Genomic DNA, 21,279 nt, shown 5'->3' with positions numbered 1-21,279 from the left:
AGTGGACATCAGAATCATCTGAGGAGCTTTTAAAGTGCACATGGACCCCATTCCTAGATAAAATTTCTGAGGGAGGAGAGGGGAGAGCAGGAAGAAAACATCAAATTTTTATTTATAGCTCTGCAAGTGACACTTTTCCCAACATTTTTTAATATTAGCATCACCTCAGAAAGTTCCTGCAAGCCCATCTCCAGGTAATTCCCATCCTCACATCCCCAGGGTAAACCACAGTTCTGATTTTTATTTTCCACCGTACGTTAGTTTTGCCTATACTAGGATTCCATATAACAAAATCATGCATTGCATACACTGGTATACGGTTCCTTTCTCCATGATGTTGTGTATATTGGTACTCCACTCCTTTCTACTGAGTATCACACTGTAAGGCTATACCATAGTTTATCCATCCCCAGCTGATGGATGTTTGGGTTGTTTACAGTTTGGGCCTATTATGAATAAAGCTGCTATGAATATTCTTGTGACGTGCTTTCATTCCTCTTGAACTGCTGGATCATAGGGTAAATGTATGTTTAGTTAAAGACCTTTCTCCGAAGTGTCTATACCATTTTAAGAGTTCCTACCTGAGTGAGAATATGTCAGTCGCCTACTTTTTCTCCCCTCATCTCAAATGATCTTAATGTGTAGCCAGAGTTGAGAACCACTAGACTAGATTAAGAATTCCTCCAAGGCTGGATGCACATCTTACTCATCCTTGCTTCCCCCAATATATTTAGCACAGTCTTTAGCAAAGCAGGAACTCATGAATCCTATCAGATTTCACCTTTGTGTGTGTGTGTGTGTGTGTTTTATGTTTAAACATTTATTTATCTATGGTATATCATTTACCTCTTTCTGTAAGTTGCTTTTTATCTCAATATTATGTTAATGGACTCTAAATTAATATTACTAATAGTTTTAGTTCATTAATTTCCATCTTTTAGCATTCTGTGTACATCAATTTGTCCAATAATGTAACTTGTTCATCCATTCTCCTGCAAGCAGACATTTAAATTGTTTCACTAATATAAATGCTGCTATGAACATTCTCGTGCGGGCTCACAATAGCTACATATGTATATATTCCATAACATGCAGTTTAACAGGAAAGATAATACGCGTGCATGATCTATACAACGAAGGCAGCGATTAGTTTTTATGAAAGGTACAAAAGGTCACGGGTTGTTCTGAGCAATACGAGGCTACTTTCGCTAGAAAATATTTGGGGACGGCTCCAATGGCCAAGCGACATTCACTGCTAATTAACAGTACGAGACCACACCTTTTAACCTTTAATTACTCTTCAACTGATACCCAACAGTTTCACGTGTGTCCATTCAGTTCCGCAACTAGAGTGTGAGCGCCAGGAAGACCGAGCCGGGCACCAACACGTTGAGCCAATACGAGTGTGCCCGTGGAGAGTCCGCGGTGGAAGCTGCAGCCGCCGACCTCCTGGCTGTGCCAGGCCACCGGAAAGTGACAGCGCGAGGGCAATGTCGGGGCAACCAGGGCCTAATCTCACTTTTCACTCCTAAAGTCAAGGAAGCTGAGGAAACGGGGACGCGCTGGGAGCACAAACGCCCGCCTCAAAGCGTCTCTCCACTTACCCTTGCAAGGCCGACAGGTCAGCAGCTAGGAGCGGAGGCGTGGACGCGGCCCCTGCCCAGAGCGTAGGCCCCCGTCTGGCCTCTTCCAGCTGCGCCTCTTTGCCTTAGGCCAACTTCTTGAAGAGGCGCTGAGGGCAACCCGGAGGCTCCCCCAGCTCCAGAACCTGACGTGAAATTGCGCGGGGATGCACACCCGGCGGCCATCTTTGATTCGGGCAAAACCACACCCCCCGCACCCTGTCGGCCACTCCCTCTCCGCGTCCCCAGGCTTTTCACCCACAAATGTAAGGCGCTGACCGTAGAGGCAGTGCTCAAGGAACACGCACAGAGGCCTGACTGTCCATGACCCCCGAGGTGCCAAATGCCGCCAATTTCCACATGGCAGCTAAACCCGAGCAGCAAAGGAGCGCTGACGCCAACGAAGTCGTCTCAGATTTCACCTTGATCCAGCTTCTGACTTTCGCCATATATGGCAAATCTACTAAGTCTGCCCTCCGTAACTAAACACAATAAGTGTGTAATTTTGAGTAAAGCATTTCATGATCTGCGTAATCATGGGTTCAATATTTGTTTTCCCTGCCAATTCTAAGCTCCAAGAGGGCATGGCCTGTGTCTGTCTTATTAAGGGCTGCACCCATGAATCCAGCACAGAGACTGGGCGCATATCAGGGCCTCAATGAATGAACAAAGTACAGAGGAGAAAGAAAAATCCTTTCTCCTAAATATTTTATTTTAATTGAAACAACAAGGTGCAAGTCTCCACTCTGGGAGAGTCCTAGGTCTATAGCTATCAATATTTGGGGGGAACAAAGATCCTTCTGAATATCTGATTAAAACTATGGATCCCTCCCCAAAAAGACAAAAAAGATGGTTGTATGTATACATTGACAGCTCTGCATACAACATCAAGTTGGTCACATGGTGTTCACATGGTCAGAAATCACACCGCTGAGTTTTATATAAAACTGCAATCATTTCTTTCACAAATTATTTGTTGAATATCTGATTTGTCCTGGAATTATACTAGGTATAAGGGCAAGACATAGTCCCCGCCCTTAAGAATAGGGGCAGGGAGGAGGTCACACGCAAATGACAAGCAATACCGTCTAATCCAAAGTCAGGCATTTCAGAATCCATGACCCTTTCCAAAGATGACTTTTTTGCCCAAGTCTACAACATATGACTAACAACCTGAAATGCAAATAACCCTTCAATGTAATATTTTGGGTAGAGAGATTTATCTTTGATTTGTGTTTCTGGAAGTGAAAGAAAACGAAGGAAAAAGAGGGGAAGAAGGGTAACAACTTATCTATGTTGCACTCTCAAGGAATAAATGCTTCCGGTTGCTTCCAGCATTAAGGGACCCTGTGGTGAAATGACTTGCCCCAGGAGTAGGTGTGGCGTCCGTGGTGGCCATCCTCATGTGGCAGCGTGTGGGGATAGGCACAGCAGCTCATTCATCTGGGGAAGAGCGGGAAGGGATGGGACCTCCCCACAGGTGGTCTCATTAGGTGCTGAGGGGACCCAAAGGTGGACGTCTGGTGAGGTGCTGAGGGGATGCACACGTGGTCTGGTGAGGTGCTGATGACCCACAGGAGCAGGTGCCTCCATTGGTCAGGGGCACAGTGCACTGCACCGGTCAGGGGCACAGTGCACTGCACCATCCAGAGATACCTCCTTGCAAGGTCTGGGAACATGTTTCCTGGTGTTTCTGAAAAAGCAGCGTTATAGCACAAAAACTATGCTGCTATCTGGGGGAAGTGTGAGAGGAGGGTAAATGTTAAAACAACTAGAATAAACAAAAAGCTTTAAAATAACATCAATAAAAATCCAACATTGACCGAGAATGGAGTTCAAGAATGTTTTTCGGTAGAGAAATGAATTATTCTACATTAGTGGATTCTCTGATTGAAGCTAATTTCTTTAAATGGAGAAACCTTTATAAAATAGTTGCTGGCAATCTTTCCAAATCATTTCACACTCCTGTCTCCTTAATCAAGCTGAGTAAACATGATGTAAGGCTCCTGATGGCTCTCTGAGTCCATCCATTACTCCGCTGGGCTGTAACACACCCTGAGAAGCTGCTGCCTACTCAGCTCCGCCTGCCCTTCATCAAAACAGCTCCAGCTGCTCCATGTGGAGACCCAGGGCTTTCTAAGGTTTCTCTTTCTCTTCACCTCATCATCAAATCACTTCTTGCTAAGGTCCATCTATCCAACTGACAGCACTCCATGCAACATCATCCTTTTAATTCCTGGCTAAACTGGGAAAACGATTGTTTCTTCAAAATAAGTTCAATTTAAAAATTTAAATAACAACCTGAATACTGTGTTTTATTAAATTTGTTTCAGAAAAGGTGAGCTGACTCTGAGATGAGCAGTGGCAGGTCCAGCGTGCGGTTTTAGGCAGCTGTCTGTATAATGGCATCTACGTGGCCATTGGCTTAGGATACGCCAGGGAGGAAGATTAGGCCCAAATTCTGAAGAAGTAACAATTCTGGTTATTATTAAAAATAGACCATAAGTGAGGGTCTGAGTAAAACTTGTAATGTTTGTTACACAGACTTTGTATAACACCCATTTATTCTGGCTGTTCAGAGTTATTTTTATTTTAATTTTTTTGTGTTTTCAACTTCTGAGTCCTTTCCAGACAACTGACCTTTTACATAAGTGAAGCATTAATACAACCACAAAACAAACTGTTTTCCTTTGTGACATTCTGCACTGTACAGCTACACATGCCTTTAAATTAAAATCTGTGTCTCTGTGTCCTCAATGGACAGGTAAACCCTGTGTTTAGGATGGACTATTTGCTGTGATACTTCATTTGCCATTGAATTGCAGGCCTGTTAAAAGAAGCCCATCACTGCTGTCCCCATCTGGTATATCATAAGCAAAAGGAGGACAGTTTAAATTCACAATGTGACCCATTACATTCATATCAATACCACATGTTCATGCCTGAGTGACAGGAGCACCAACCTTGGTGGACTATATTATGAAACTTAAAAATGTTCCAAACATACGACCATTGTAACTTCTATGGATGCATCTGAATATGAAATTCTGTAGCACTTCTTTATGATAAAATTAAAATGGAATCTATCTGGGAATCATTAATACTCCATTACAGGACCCTTAATGACTACCTCCCCTTTCCCCTACTCAAACTCTTTTCTTTTCTTCTTCTTTTTTTTTTTTTTTTTTTTTTTGGTTAAAAATCTGTTTGTACTCTTTAAGCAGCATCTGTTCTGTCAAAATGTTCTAAGAGAATTCTTTTTAATAGATTTTTTTAAAGCATGAACACGAGATATAGACCTTCAGCAGCTTCCAAGTATTATCTTCCTCATCGTCACCGTCTTCCATTCAAGGTCTGAACCACACCAGAAGCAGCAGCGCTGTCTGTCCAGACCAGCACGCGACTGGAAGCAACAGCCTGCAACCAGATCTCCACAGGGAAACCAGAGCAGAAACACACCACAATCCCTGTATCACACCTCAGCTTGATTCGTTTTCCTGAACAAAGCTACATTCCATATTTTAAGCCAGACCCTCTAAAGCTTTTCTCTTAGAAAGCTGCTAACATAGCTTTTCTCTTAAAAGGCTCTCCTGCTTACACCAGAATAAGCATTCAAGCCCGTTTCCTCCATAGAGACTGTTGCTACCAGGTCTCCAGGACCTTCTCTTGGAGAGAGCTCACCTACTCCAGGCAACAGTTGATGCTCTTTTTTTAGCTACACTTAAATACCACCCCTCAGTTCCTATTTTCAACTGCAAATGCCAAATATAACTCAGATCAAGTATTTCTGAGAATTCACTTCAGGCTTTTCATTTATAAAAAATTCAGACTGTTTTCAGACTGTGGCCTGTTTCTTCCTCTCACATAATTCTTTAGAAGTAATCCTTTGAGAATGCTGACACAACGAAGGTAATTTTCTTGAATTTAAATCTGAACTTTCACTATTAAATACATACTTGTCTAAACCAGTAAATATAACATAAAAGTTAAAACTTGAGTGATGTGATTTGAGTTTACAAAGAAAAAAAATGACATTAAGAACACTCCTAATACTTAGATTGAAAGAATCCGTAAAGACCACATATAGAGTTTTTCCGGCTTACTCTTTGCCACAAAATATTTTGCTCAGAAGATACTGTACATGAGTAAGTTTGAGCACAACAAAAAAACAGAGCAAGGAGTTCTGGTCCCAGTGGGGAGTGGGGACAGGGCAAGGTGACCCCAGATACTGTGGGCTAAAAGAAGCCTGAACTGAGAACCTGAAAATTATGGGCACGGCCCACATATCTCATTTGACAAACCAAGAAACCATGAATGAGGCGCCATCACTCAGCAGCAGCAGCAAGAGGTCAGGTGTGGAGCCCAGGAATCCCACAACCCTGTCACAGAGACGAGAGCCATGTGACAACACGGGGATGCACTTGCCAATCCTCACAATCACTCCTGGAGGAAGGGCTTACTACCCACGTTACACACGAGAAAACTGAAAAGCCTGCGTGGCCAGGCCGAGGTCTTCACAGAGGCACAAAGCGGCACAAAGATCCAGCATTAACTCAGAAGCAGCAGACAGGTTTTTCCTACTTTTTATTGCTCTTTATCTCATGCAGTTTAGAACACAGGTGACATAGGACGGGACAGAGGGGCAATTTGGAAAATAATTTAGTAACTTAAATGCTAATAACATCCCAAAACAATTTAACATCCTTCCCCTATTACCATCGCCACCCACGTCCTAGCCGCCATCCCTTCTCGCGTGGACAGCTGCAACCATTTCGTCACCATCTTCCCCATTTTCACTCCCCCTTCCTTTCAAACAATTCTCCACAGATCCCAGAATAATAATAATAATCTTTTTAAATGGACTCATTGTATATATGTGCCACATCTTCTTTATCCATTCATCCGATGATGGACACTTAGGTTACAATGGAATATTACTCAGCCATAAAAAGAAACGAAACTGAGCTATTTGTAATGAGGTGGATAGACCTAGAGTCTGTCGTACAGAGTGAAGTAAGTCAGAAAGAGAAAGACAAATACCGTATGCTAACACATATATATGGAATTTAAAAAAAAATGTCCTGAAGAACCTAGGGGTAAAACGGGAATAAAGACACAGACCTACTAGAGAATGGACTTGAGGATATGGGGAGGGGGAAGGGTAAGCTGTGACAAAGCGAGAGAGACGCATGGACATATATACACTACCAAACGTAAGGGAGATAGATAGTGGGAAGCAGCCACATAGCACAGGGAGATCAGCTCGGTGCTTTGTGACCGCCTGGAGGGGTGGGATGGGGAGGGTGGGAGGGAGGGACATGCATGAGGGAAGGGATATGGGAAAAGATGTATATGTATGACTGATTCACTTTTTATAAAGCAGAAACTAATAAAAAATAAGTAAATAAATAAATAAATAAGAATAAATAAATAAATGGACTCATGTGACTTTCTGGCTTTCAACTCTTTAAAATAATTCTCCATTGCCTTTTTCTTAAAAGCACTGTTTTTAATGCTGCTACACCACTATAGCTTAAGCTTAAGCATTGTGACACTCACTGCTGGGAAAGAGTAATGAAAGAGCAGTAAAGTTTGAAAGAGGAGGAAAACTTCATGAAACTCATCCCTATATGATGCCTAAATCTCTGGCTGAATGGAGAGAAATGGAACTTCCTTCTCACTGAAAGTTTTATTGAAATAATTGTGGATTCACATGCGGTTATGAGATAATAGATTTCTTATACCTTTTACCGAGCTTCCCCCAATGGTAACATTTGCAAAACTACAGTACAATATCACAACCAGAGTACTGACATTGAAAACCCCGATCTTACTCAGATTTCCCCATTTATACTTGTCCTAATTTGATAACACTGGAAGCAAAGATGAAAGAGGAGAGAGCAAAATGGCGGAGAAATGCTGCTTAGGGTCAGCCTTTTGGTAGAAAGAAAAATAGGGCAATTGTCAGTGTTAAACTGTTAATCTTCTCCCTAGCTGAAAGGGTCAAATTAGATAGGTCAATGGAACTCTGAAAGCTGAGCTGGCTTTGCTCTCTCTTTTTGAGAAAAATCCTATAGCTCTTGCTGTCACGATGTGCAAACAGGTACTTTTCAGAGTTCGAGCTTTTAAAAAAATTGTTTGAATCTTTAATGGTTTAATCTTTTTTTTTCCTTACCCCTATATACAACTGTAATTGATTAAAAAGCCTAATGGTTATGAACCTGCATAGTATAATGTTTATATTTCCTAATTACGTTTCTTCCTTTTTCCAACAAGATACATTAACCTTTATTTAAAATATGTTTTTCTCTGTTGATGTTTTGGATCTGTTTGTTTAAATGCTACCCTCCTGGCTAATTTCTCCATCATTTTCACAAGCTACTGTTCCCTAAGAATAGCAAATTAAAAAATTGTATTTAAAACAAAACATACAATGGTTTCAGCCAACTACATATGTTAAGTAATGGAGACATGCATTTTCAGAAACTTCTTTTAAATGAACCACATCTAAATTCTGTTTTTTGGGAAAGCAAAGGAAAACAAATGCATCTGAATAGTAACATTTTATTGGGATTCTAACTAATAGAATATGTAACAATTTTTTTAACTTTCTAAACAAATTTTTTATACAATTTTTAAGGTTCCTTTCCGTTGGCAGTTATTACCAAATATTGGCTCTATGGCCCGTACTGTATAATACATCCTTGGGCCTTTCTTACACCCAATAGTTTGTACCTCCCACTCCCCACCCCCATATTGCCATCCCCCCACCCACGACCAGTAACCACTCGTTTCTTGTCTGTACCTGTGAATCTGCTTCTTTTTTTGCTTTTCTCACTACTTTGTTGTATTTTTTAGATACAACATACAGTGTTTAGATTTGTCTTTCTCTGTCTGACTTTATTCACTTAACATAATGCTCTCCAAGTCTGTTCATGTTGCTGCAAATGGCAAAATTTCATTCTTTTTTATGGCTCAGTAGTATTCCATCGTATTCTTTATCCATTCATTTGCTGGTGGACACTTAAGGGGCTTCCATATCTTGGCCATTGTAAATAATGCTGCTGTGAGTGGTGAGGTGCATGTATCTTTTCAACTTAGTGTTTTTTTTTTTTTTTTTTTAATATATACTCAGGAGTGGATGTGCTGGGTCATATGGTAGTTCTAATTTTAGTTTTTTGAGAAACCTCCCTACTGTTTTCCACAGTGGCTGCACCAATTTACATTCCAACCAACAATGTACAAAGGGTTCCCTTTTCTCCACACACTTGCCAACATCTGTTTTTTGTGTTCTTTTTGATGACAGCCATTCTGACAGGTGTGAGGTGTTATCTCATTGTAGTTTGATTTGCATTTCTGATGATTAGTGATATTGAGCATCTTTTCATGTGCCTACTGGCCATCTGCATGTCCTCTTTGGAAAACTGTCTATTCAGGTCTTCCACCCTTTTTTAATCGGGTTGTTAGTTTTTTTGATGTTGAGTTGTATGAACTGTTTACATGTGTTGGGTATTAACCCCTTATTGATAATATCATTTGCAAATATTTTCTCCCATTCAGTACATTGCCTTTTTGTTTTCTCAATGGTTTCCCTTGCTATGAAAAAGCTTTTAAGTTTAAAGGTCCCATTTGTTTATTTCTGTTTTTATTTCCTTTACATTAGGAGACAGATCCAAAAACATATTGTTATGATTTATGTCAAAGAGTGTTCTGCCTAGGTTTTCCTCTAGGAGTTTTATAGTATCCAGTCTTATATTTAGGTCTTTAATCCATTTTATTTTTGTATATGGTATTAGAGAATGTTCTACTTTCATTCTTTTACATGTAGCTGTACAGTTTTCCCAGCACCACTTATTGAAGAGACTGTCTTTTCTCCATTGTATGTTCTTGCCTCCTTTGTCATAGATTAATTGACCATAGGTGTGTGGGTTTATTTCTGGGCTCTCTAATCTGTTCCACTGATCTATGCATCTGTTTTTGCACCAGTACCATACTGTTTTGATTACTGTAGCTTTGTTGTATAGTCTGAAGTCAGGGAATGTGATTCCCCCAGTTCTCTTCTTCTTTCTCAAGATTGTTTTGGCTATTCGGGGTCTTTCGTGCTTCCATATAAATTTTAAAATTATTTCTTCTAGTTCTGTGAAAAAAATGCTGTTATTATTTTGACAGGGATTGCACTGAATCTGTAGATTGCCTCGGGTAGTATGGTCATTTTAACAATATTGATTAAAAAAAAATTACAGGCCAATATCACTGATGAACATAGGTGCAAAAATCCTCAACAAAATACTAGCAAACCAGATCCAATAATATATTAAAAGGATCACATACCATGATCAAGTGGAACTTATCCCAGGGATGCAAGGATTTTTCATTTATTCACAAATCAATCAATGTGATACACCACATTAACAAACTGAAGAATAAAAACCATATAATCATCACAATAGATGCAGAAAAAGCTTCTGATAAAATTCAACATCCATTTATGATAAAAACTCTCCAGAAAATGGGCATAGAGGGAACAAACCTCAACATAATAAAGGCCATGCCATATATGACAAACCCACAGCTAACATCATACTGAACAGTGAAAAGCTGAAAGCATTTCCTCTAAGATCAGGAAAAAGACAAAGATGCCCACTCTTGCCACTTTTATTCAACACAGTCCTAGCCACAGCAATCAGACAAGAAAAAGAAATAAAAGGAATCTAAATTGTAAAGGAAGAAGTAAAACTGTCACTGTCTGCAGATGACATGATACTATACATAGAAAATCCTAAAGATGCCACCAGAAAACTACTAGAGCTCATCAATGAATTTGGTAAAGTAGCAGGATACAAAATCAATATACAGAAACCTGTTGCATTCCTATACACTAACAACAAAAGATCAGAAAGAGAAATTAAGGAAACAATCCCATTTGCCATCGCATCAAAAAGAATAAAATACCTAGGAATAAACCTACCTAAGGAGGCAAAAGACCTGTATTCCGAAGACTCTAAGACACTAATGAAAGAAACTGAAGATGATACAAACAGATGGAAAAATATACCATGTTCTTGAATTGGAATATGTAACAATTTAATTCACTATTATCATTCCACTAGTGGAATGAAGCATGTGAATTCCACTAAGCCAGGCACACTGATTTACACTATTTCAATTTAATTACCACTCCCCCTTACCCCACACCCCCTAAGCCCCCAACACACACACTTCACCATTAACTACAAACCTAAGAGAGTGAAAAAACTTTTGGTCTCCCTTAAGAGACTGCAACTAATTTCAGAGTTAATAAATTTCCAAGTAAGAAAGATGGAAGCAAACAATTTCTAAAAAAAAATTAAATTTCTGAAAAATACTCTGAAGTCAAACATCTAATCATAAACAATAGCCTGAAAGGGGGACATGTCATTGACTTACCCAAGCAAGATTATTTACCTTGCTTTATTCTTAAAGCTACCTGTGTATTTAAGCTGATTTAGGAGAAGGTATGTTTTAAAATACTCTGCAAAATGTATTCAGTTTTGTTTTTTAGTTATATTAAAATCATTTTGAAAGACTTGGGTGTTTTCTTGTTTGTCCTCTCTATAATTAAGATGATGTAAAAACTCCTAAATTTGATTTTTTTGGCTTATTTTTCTTCTAATTCTTGTTGGCACCTACTGAATTCAACTGCTGATCAAGGGAAAAAAAGTATAAACCTAACCATGACCAGGATAAAAATATTAAGGAGACCATTGTTTGAGTATCAAATGGTAGGGGGCAATAAGGAAACTCGGATAGAAAACATGGGTTTCGTGTTTCACTGCCAAAAATATTCAGTCTGGAGCTCTTCAAAATGATATTATTGTGCAGCCAATAACTGACTGACTTTTCACCCAGTGTGTTCCTATGCCACTTTTCACTGGCTCCTTTTCTCTTATTTCCTATTGTTTCTTCTCTTCTTTCATGTAAATATATTATGTAATGGCTACTTCCCCTCTAGACATGTAAATAACTGGTAGTCACACGCAAAGTCCCGAAGTCTCTTCCAACATGTAATGTACCATTTCTAACCAAAGTTAGAAATGAAAAGCAAACTGGACTAAAGATTCAAATGTAGCTTTCCTGTTAAAATCAAGAATAGAGGTTCATAGGAAACTCTGAAGAAAAAAATCTGGGAAACAGAAGGCAAAGAAGCAAGGTGCTACATGTGGAGCATGAGATAGAGGATGATACAAGAAATTTTTTAGAGATTATTCTACAAAGCGCTTCAGAAACATGCATATGATTACATGCCAACACTCTCACTAGTTCTTAGAATCTGCCCCTGATGAGACTGGGTGGAAGAGATCCCCAGGATAACGCAGTCAAGAATCTATAAAAACTGACGGGCAAGACCGCTAAACCAATGAGCCTTCTGACCCAGGGCTCTCTATTTGGAGAACACACAGAGCAGGGAGACATACAGCAACACTTCTTCCCCAGGGATTTGAAGTCACTTCAAATAATTCACATCCACATTAATATCCTAGGATTTTCTTGGGATCTTTAAGAGGACCAGAACTTATTTGCTTCCTCAAAGGTTCTTCAGATCTCAGGACCAGTTTAAGAAAAAATTCTCCTTAGTCCCTCCGCTCTTGCAGCATCCAAGACCCAAACCAAACCTAAGATATAAAAATGTTCCAAGAGGGATAAGGTGCAAGAGAAAGGCACTGTTGCTAACAAGGTAAAAAGGCAGAAAACATAGGGTTAACCAAGGTTCATTGTCAGGTGCCTACAAAATGTCAAGACAGACTTCACTGAACAATGCCTCCCGTGAAGGATTTCAATGGCCATTCTTTGGAACCAATAAGTCTTTAGAAAGAAAGGAAGCCATAAATGATGAGGATTAAAAATCTTACCACAGGGCCTCCCTGGTGGCGCAGTGGTTGAGAGTCCGCCTGCCGATGCAGGGGACACGGGTTCGTGCCCCGATCCCGGAGGATCCCGCGTGCCGCGGAGCGGCTGGGCCCGCGAGCCATGGCCGCGGGGCCTGTGTGTCCGGAGCCTGTGCTCCGCAACGGGAGAGGCCACAGCAGTGAGAGGCCCGCGTACAGCAAAAAAAAAAAAAAAAAAAAAAAAAAAAAAAAAAATCTTACCACAAAAGGAGGCAATGCTCAAGGTCAAGGTCACAAATGCTTCCTGTTAAAGACCAAGATGATGTGTGTGTTTAGGCTGAAAAGGGATAGGGGATAGAGGTCTTGTCTACTGATGCTAATCCCACTCAACCCTAGGATATGTAAAACACCTTGGGTCCAAATACTCACAGGAAGGGGTGGAGTCCTTGTCCAGTCCACAATGAGATCGGTAAAGAATAAAGTAATATTAAAAATAAAAAGTTATAATATCTAACACATGCTACGTCTCTAAAGAGTTTATATATTATTAACTCATTCAATTATTAAAACAACTATAGCCACAGCAATCAGAGAAGAAAAGGAAATAAAAGGAATCCAAATTGGAAAAGAAGAAGTAAAGCTGTCACTGTTTGCAGATGACATGATACTATACATAGAGAATCCTAAAGATGCTACCAGAAAACTACTAGAGCTAATCAATGAATTTGGTAAAGTTGCAGGATACAAAATTAATGCACAGAAATCTCTGGCATTCCTATATACTAATGATGAAAAATCTGAAAGTGAAATCAAGGAAACACTCCCATTTACCATTGCAACAAAAAGAATAAAATATCTAGGAATAAACCTACCTAAGGAGACAAAAGACCTGTATGCAGAAAATTATAAGACATTGATGAAAGAAATTAAAGATGATACAAATAGATGGAGAGATGTACCATGTTCTTGGATTGGAAGAATCAACATTGTGAAAATGACTCTACTACCCAAAGCACTCTACAGATTCAATGCAATCCCTACCAAACTACCACTGGCATTTTTCACAGAACTAGAACAAAAAATTTCACAATTTGTATGGAAACACAAAAGACCCTGAATAGCCAAAGCAATCTTGAGAACGAAAAATGGAGCTGGAGGAATCAGGCTCCCTGACTTCAGACTATACTACAAAGCTACAGTAATCAAGACAGTATGGTACTGGCACAAAAACAGAAAGATAGATCAATGGAACAGGATAGAAAGCCCAGAGATAAACCCACGGACATATGGTCACCTTATCTTTGATAAAGGAGGCAGGAATGTACAGTGGAGAAAGGACAGCCTCTTCAATAAGTGGTGCTGGGAAAACTGGATAGGGACATGTAAAAGTATGAGATTAGATCACTCCCTAACACCATACACAAAAATAAGCTCAAAATGGATTAAAGACCTAAACGTAAGGCCAGACACTATCAAACTCTTAGAGGAAAACATAGGCAGAACACTCTATGACATAAATCACAGCAAGATCCTTTTTGACCCACCTCCTAGAGAAATGGAAATAAAGACAAAAATAAACACATGGGACCTAATGAAACTTAAAAGCTTTTGCACAGCAAGGGAAACCATAAACAAGACCAAAAGACAACCCTCAGAATGGGAGAAAATATTTGCAAATGAAGCAACTGACAAAGGATTAATCTCCAAAATTTATAAGCAGCTCATGCAGCTCAATAGCAAAAAAACAAACAACCCAATCCAAAAATGGGCAGAAGACCTAAATAGACATTTCTCCACAGAAGATATACAGACTGCCAACAAACACATGAAAGGATGCTCAACATCTTTACTCATTAGAGAAATGCAAATCAAAACTACAATGAGATATCATCTCACACCAGTCAGAATGGCCATCATCAAAAAATCTATAAATAATAAATGCTGGAGAGGGTCTGGAAAAAAGGGAACACTCTTGCACTGCTGGTGGGAATGTGAATTGCTACAGCCACTATGGAGAACGGTATGGAGGTTCCTTAAAAACGACAAATAGAACTACCATATGACCCAGCAATCCCACTACTGGGCATATACCCTGAGAAAACCGTAATTCAAAAAGAGACATGTACCAAAATGTTCATAGCAGCCCTATTTACAATAGCCCGGAGATGGAAACAACCTAAGTGTCCATCATCGGATGAATGGGTAAAGAAGATGTGGCACATATATACAATGGAATATTACTCAGCCATAAAAAGAAATGAAATTGAGCTATTTGTAATGAGGTGGATGGACCTAGAGTCTGTCATACAGAGTGAAGTAAGTCAGAAAGAGAAAGACAAATACTGTATGCTGACACATATATATGGAATTTAAGAAAAAAAATGTCATGAAGAACATAGGGGTAAAATGGGAATAAAGACACAGACCTACTAGAGAATGGACTTGAGGATATGGGGAGGGGGAAGGGTAAGCTGTGACAAAGTGAAAGAGCGGCATGGACATATATACACTACCAAACGTAAGGTAGATAGCTAGTGGGAAGCAGCCGCATAGCACAGGGAGATCAGCTCGGTGCTCTGTGACCGCCTGGAGGGGTGGGATAGGGAGGGTGGGAGGGAGACGCAAAAGGGAGGGGATATGGGAACATATGTATATGTATAACTGATTAAATTTGTTATAAAGCAAAAAATAAAAAAAAATTTTTTTAAAGTTTCATGAAAATTAATTTCGAAAAAAATAATAAAAATAAAACAACTAGATGAGGTGGGTGCTAATAAAACTACCCATTTCATAGATGAGGAAATCAAGAGACAAAGTTTAAGCGAATTTGCTCACAATCACTAGGCTAATCAGAGAGAGGAGCCAGGACTGGAAACCAGTCATACAGTTCCCAAGACCACAGTCATAATCCTCATGCTTTCATGTCTCTCAGGAAGTTCAGCCTCCAACCCAGAGCTGGCCCACATTTCACATTCTCATCCCCTTCTATTTATGTCCTGAAGATTTTTATTAGAGTTTCAGGGATGTCCTATTAAATCTATCAGAACTTTTTCTACCTCATCCCCAATGATGCCTGAAGGCAAACCACATCCAAGCATTGGGATGGGCAGGCCCTGTGGAGCCATAAAACACGCCAGATGGTTTGGCATAGTTGGGCTTGATTTGGTGAGGAAATAGTCAGGGGTGCTTATGAGAAAGAAAGAAAGAACATTAATGTTTATGGAGAGGAAAGGGGGTGGGAGATAAAGTGGAATATTAACCTAAATAAAAAGCAAAATAAGTCTCCTACTAAAACTGTACCTATTTTTCAAATGAAGACCCATCTCAAACATCACATCCTCCCAGCCAGTTTCAAGTTTAAAGAACCTAAATAATATTCTATCACTGGCTGTCTTTTGGTACCCAACTTCTTCCATTTTATACCATAGATATCTATAACTTATGCTCTAAGCAACTTGTCAGGGGAGAACTCTTATTTTCACAAAGCACTCATATACTCATGTATCTGTTTTAGGTCATTTGAGTGAAAAGAGAAACAGCAGTGGAATTGTAAATTGTGAAAAAGGGCTCAATGTACCATTATCTATCCTTTTCATGTACCTTAAGGCAAATTTACATCAAAATATTAACTCAAGTCTCTGAATTTGAAGGCTTGAAACAAGTTTCTCATTGTGCATACCTTTAAGTATGTTAAGGTCTATTTTTCTGTAACCATTTCCATTGACAACAGCAGAATTCAGTTTATATATATATATATATATATATATATTTTTTTTTTTTTTTTTTTTTTTTTTTTTTTTTTGCAGTACACGGGCCTCTCACCGTTGTGGCCTCTCCCACTGCAGAGCACAGGCTCCAGACGCGCAGGCTCAGTGGCCATGGCTCACGGGCCCAGCCGCTCCGTGGCACGTGGGATCTTCCCGAACCGGGGCACGAACCCATGTCCCTTGCATTGGCAGGCGGACTCTCAACCACTGCGCCACCAGGGAAGCCCTATATTTTTATTTTAATATGGAATAACTGTCCATGTTAAGGGAGAAAGGACCCTCCATCGTTTTTAGTAGTTTATGATCTCTGAGGACAGGGGCCCACTTGGTTCTGACATGCTCTCCAAGTCCAACCTGAACATACAGTGGACCTTCAATAAATATTCCTGACTACGCAACCACACTGAACAGATGTAAGTCGAAATGTTACTTCTGGTCCAAAGAAATCTGAACAACAGACATAAATCCAAATGCTACTTTTGATCCAAAGAAATTTAAAAGTAATAAGGTCAATATGTAGAAATAACCATTTATTGGTTTGATCCATGTAACTTTAAACATCTTACGTCATAAATTAAACTGCATGTAGGACATGCCTGTAATTTTTTAAGTTGGGGAGGGGGTGGCAGAAGAGAGAAAGGGGTTACTCAGAACCTGTAAGATGATACCAAACGTGTTTGTGTTTATCTGTACATACGTATTTGTCTGTGTGGCATGTGTATAATATTGTCCCCCAAAATGCCAATTAATATTCCACCCAATAATTTATCTCAACAAGGAATCTTCAATAGATAGCTATTGAAAGAGAGAGAGAGAGAGTTTTGGTGGGAGGGGAGGAAATAAAGAAAGATATGAAAGAGACAAAGAGAAAACAAAGGAGAAAGGAAAAGACAGAAATAAAGAGAAACAGAGAGGAAGAAAGAGGGAGGCAGAAAGGGAGGGAAAGGGAGAAGGAGCAGGGAAGAGGGCTGGCCACACAGAAGAGTGAAATGAAACCAGCGGTGTGAAGAACCTGCAATAAAATCCAGATTCTACTGAAATGGAAAACTCTCCTCTTGGATGGGTGAGTGGCTGGGGTTTGTTATAAAAAGCAATCAATATTTTACTTGACAATTTCCATGCTAAATGCCACTGTCATTTTCAGTGTCATTTCACTGTCATCTTCCCACACAGTAAATAAAGAACAGTATAACACATATTTTTCCCTGAGATTTGTAAACGTGATCTCAAATTGTACAACTGCAACAAATCATCCAGCAAATTCCTGGCTGACTAAATCAAAGAACATGTTTACCCCAAGGTGAATGGTAGCCACTGCACTGTACATTAACTACATTTGGTTCAGAAAGCTCCATCAAACATGCTCTAAATCTGCCCACTGTATGTACCCACAGTCACAAACATTACCATAAGCCTACCACTAAAGTCTAAGAGCTTCACTCTAAAAATTATACCTGTCAATTTTCATTTCTGACATAACTTGATAAAAGCCTCACAAATCCTCTCCTAGAAAGACTGTTATTTTCCATGCTAGTACCACCAGACTGAAAAAAGACCTGTTAATATGTGTCTACTGTATAACTTCCATGGATGCACAGAACATATTTATTAAGTCTCAATCCAACACCTTTTACTTCCCATTCCCATTTGGAATTGTAGCTTCAGAAACGGCAGCATTTATTCTATAAAGAAAAGGCTTTAAAAATACCTTCCTTATATAGTAAGCTGAAGATACATTTCTTCCTGCTTTTTTCATAATATAATTTTTTAATGAGCTGCAATTAAAGCCAGTAAGACTTGGAATCTCATAATACCATTTTTACACCTTCTTTCATTTTTCAAAGTATATATGTCTTTCCAAATCTGGCAGAACTTGATTCTACATATTATGTAGTTTAAAAGTCACAAAAAAAACATAATAAAGGACTTATCCTTCAACTGGTACATTTCCATACTATACCATGATTCAAATGTGTTGCCCTTCTTAGCAAATTCAGTCAAAAGAACTGATTCCAAAAGAAATATACAAGTGTATAAAGTTTTTAAAAAGAAAGTTAGAATCAAACAGAAATCTGTAAAAATCACATTCTCAACATACACATCTTAGCCTGAACTTCTAAAATATTCACATCCATTATCAATCACTTGATCAAATGCACATCTCATTTATACTGCTGCAGGATGCTATGAATTCCAAAGTTGATGTTCCTGTCTCCTAGAAAACAATCTGACTAGAGGGGAAAAATGCTAATTGTTACCAATAATAAAGCTGAGTGCAAATAATTCAGGAAATCTACAATTACTCAGATTTAATTTAATCTCTTTCCAGAGATGACCTGAGTGGATTTCTGACTAGGAACTGAAGAGTCAGAACTCCTTCCTTTAGTGTCTGCAAATGCTTTTTGATTCCATAAGGAATATACCTTTGTGATCTTTCTCAAGTTCTGACAGTCAAGTAAATCAAAAAATGCCCACTATTTGTACCAGCAATTATTCCAAATCTACTTATTATCTCAGTATTATCAATTACAATGTGGACTTTTAGGAATTATTAATCAAAGGGTACTTTGCAGTCTGACACATCAAGGACAATGCCCAACAGAAACATCACCAATAAAACTAAAAGAAGAAAACAAAATACTTAAGTGATCTTAGCCTATTTTAGATTAAAAGGTAAGTATAAAATGTAAGCATATTTTAAAAACCAGTATTTAAGGGTAGGGGATTAAGAGGTACAAACTACTAAGCATAAAAAAAAATAAGTTATAAGAATATATGGTACAGCAAAGGAAATATAGTCAATATTTTATAATAACTTTAAATAAAGTATAATCTATAAAAATACTGAATCATTATGTTGTATACCTGAAACTAATATAATATTGTAAATCAACTATACTTCAATATATGAATAAATAAATACCAGTATTTCAATGCTTACTTTCAGTAGATCCTTGGAGAAATCACCACCCTCATCTACCCCTTGGAGGTTTGCAATGAACTCTTGGCAGGTCATCTTCTTTCCAATATTCTGGAATAGAGGCAAATAATACATCATAATGGCATATGTGGAACTAAGATTATTTCTTGAAAATGTGATAAAGCAAAGCAAGATTGATTTGGTTTTGCAAAACCAAACACCCCCCCCCCAATATATGCATATATATACATATATACATACAAGTTTATATGCATATGAAAAAACAGATGGCTTATTATGCTTTTAAAACTGTCATTAAATATGAATAGCAAAATTATGTTAAAGCTTTATTTTAGCCTAAGATAAAATCTGAAAAATCTATGCTACATTTATAAAAATAATATATAATGTAGTTTTTAAAGGAAAAACATGAATAAAATGACATTTCTGAACTGAACTCTGATAGCTATTTATTTGCTTCTTTATTTGTATTTCCTACCTATTGCCAAGAACGATGAAGGACCTGAGATTTTAGCCTACTACTTCAAGCTAACAAGTTAGTCTATCATAACCTGCTGAACGCAGTCAGAAGCAGGACCACAGGAATTTATCACAACAACAGAAGTGGACAGAATCCCAGTGCTTTCTTGCTCCAGTTCCCTGAGTCCCAATTTTCACAGAGCAACTTAAGTGGGGTCAGCTGACACCTGCACACACAGCAGAAGCCCTGAGATTTGGGAATGTGAATCCCTGCAGTGGGGCAGCAACCATACCTACCCCTTTGCTCTAAAGTGAGAAACCAGCTCTTATCTTCCAAGGTCGTATGCAAATCTAACCATTGCTCTGGGAATCACTAAGTCTTCCAATACTCACTATAGGAAATACATTGAAAAGACAAACCAGATCAAAGGCAACCAAACTTCAGTTCACAAAATATAAGAAAAGCAAGAGACCCATGGAGGACTGTCTACAAACACACTTCCAATCTGACTTAAGGTTAGTAAGTTTAACCAAAGAAAACCTCATTAATAAACAAAAATTTAAAAATCTGAACTGTAAAAAGAGAAAAGATACAAGTGTGCTGACTGAGAAAACTAATAAAATTGCTATGACAAGAGGATCACCTCCAATGCCAGCTCCAATCAACTAGTATAAGTTGCCAGTTGTAAAGTATTCTGAGGTTGAATATGGGCACCAACAGAAACCCATCATGCATGCAGGAGAGGGATGTATTGATAGAAGACAAGTGCACAGGCAGGGAGTTTCTGGCAAACGTGGTCAAGTGGGGTGGTCAAGTTCACTTGAACACAAAGTTCACCAACATAGTAACATCCCTGCACACAATACACGTATGAGTAAAAGGCATGTTCTGAAAGGCTATTTTATTCATAAAAGAATAAGAATAGGGTAGAACAGTATTCTTCAAGTTGGTGGAGAATATTCCTGGAGACAAAGACTTTAAAAGGAATGCAAAACCATAGATAGTTTTAAGGGAGTGTTTATACAGAACTTAAAAAATACAAATCTGCCTGAGAACAGATTCACCTGCGTGTCTTGAAAGTAATCACTTCCCAGAGAGACCTTCAAGATGGTGGAGGAGTTAAGATGTGGAGATCACCTTCCTCCCCACAAATACATCAGAAATACATCTACATGTGGAATAACTCCTACAGAACGCCTACTGAATGCTGGCAGAAGACCTCAGACTTCCCAAAAGGCAAGAAAATCACCACGTACCTGGGTAGGGCAAAAGAAAAAAGAAAAAACAGAGACAAAAGAATAGGGATGGGACCTGCCCCTCTGGGAGGGAGCTGTGAAGGAGGAAAAGTTTCCATGCACTAGGGAGCCCCTTCACTGGTGGACACAGGGGTTGGGCGGGGGGGAGGAAGCTTCAGAGCCACGGAGGAGAGCACAGCAACAGGGGTGCAGAGAGCAAAGTGGAGAGGCTCCCGCACAGAGGATCGGTTGCCCGCCAGCACTCACCAGCCCGAGAGTCTTCTCTGCTCACCCACAAGCCAGGACAGATGGGGGCTGGGAGCTGAGGCTCAGGTTTCAGAGGTCAGATCCCAGGGAGAGGACTGGGGCTGGCTGTGTGAACACAGCCT

General features: G+C 39.2%; 1 protein-coding gene across 6 annotated transcripts in view; it reads right to left on the bottom strand.

Moving 5' to 3' along the window:
* Positions 1-21,279, bottom strand: part of PSD3 (pleckstrin and Sec7 domain containing 3) — a 567,622-nt gene that overhangs the window by 249,090 nt on the left and 297,253 nt on the right. For all 6 annotated transcript variants that reach the window (XM_060086127.1, XM_060086126.1, XM_060086131.1 and 3 more), the window contains one exon: positions 19,196-19,285. In XM_060086127.1, coding sequence (XP_059942110.1) covers positions 19,196-19,285 — 90 coding nt within the window. The remainder of the gene's footprint in view (positions 1-19,195; positions 19,286-21,279) is intronic.

Source organism: Mesoplodon densirostris, chromosome 20, assembly GCF_025265405.1.
Source record: "Mesoplodon densirostris isolate mMesDen1 chromosome 20, mMesDen1 primary haplotype, whole genome shotgun sequence".
Classification (NCBI taxonomy): Eukaryota; Metazoa; Chordata; class Mammalia; order Artiodactyla; family Ziphiidae; genus Mesoplodon; species Mesoplodon densirostris.
Note: the sequence above shows the minus strand (reverse complement) of the source record. Positions and strands in the feature narration are given on the sequence as shown.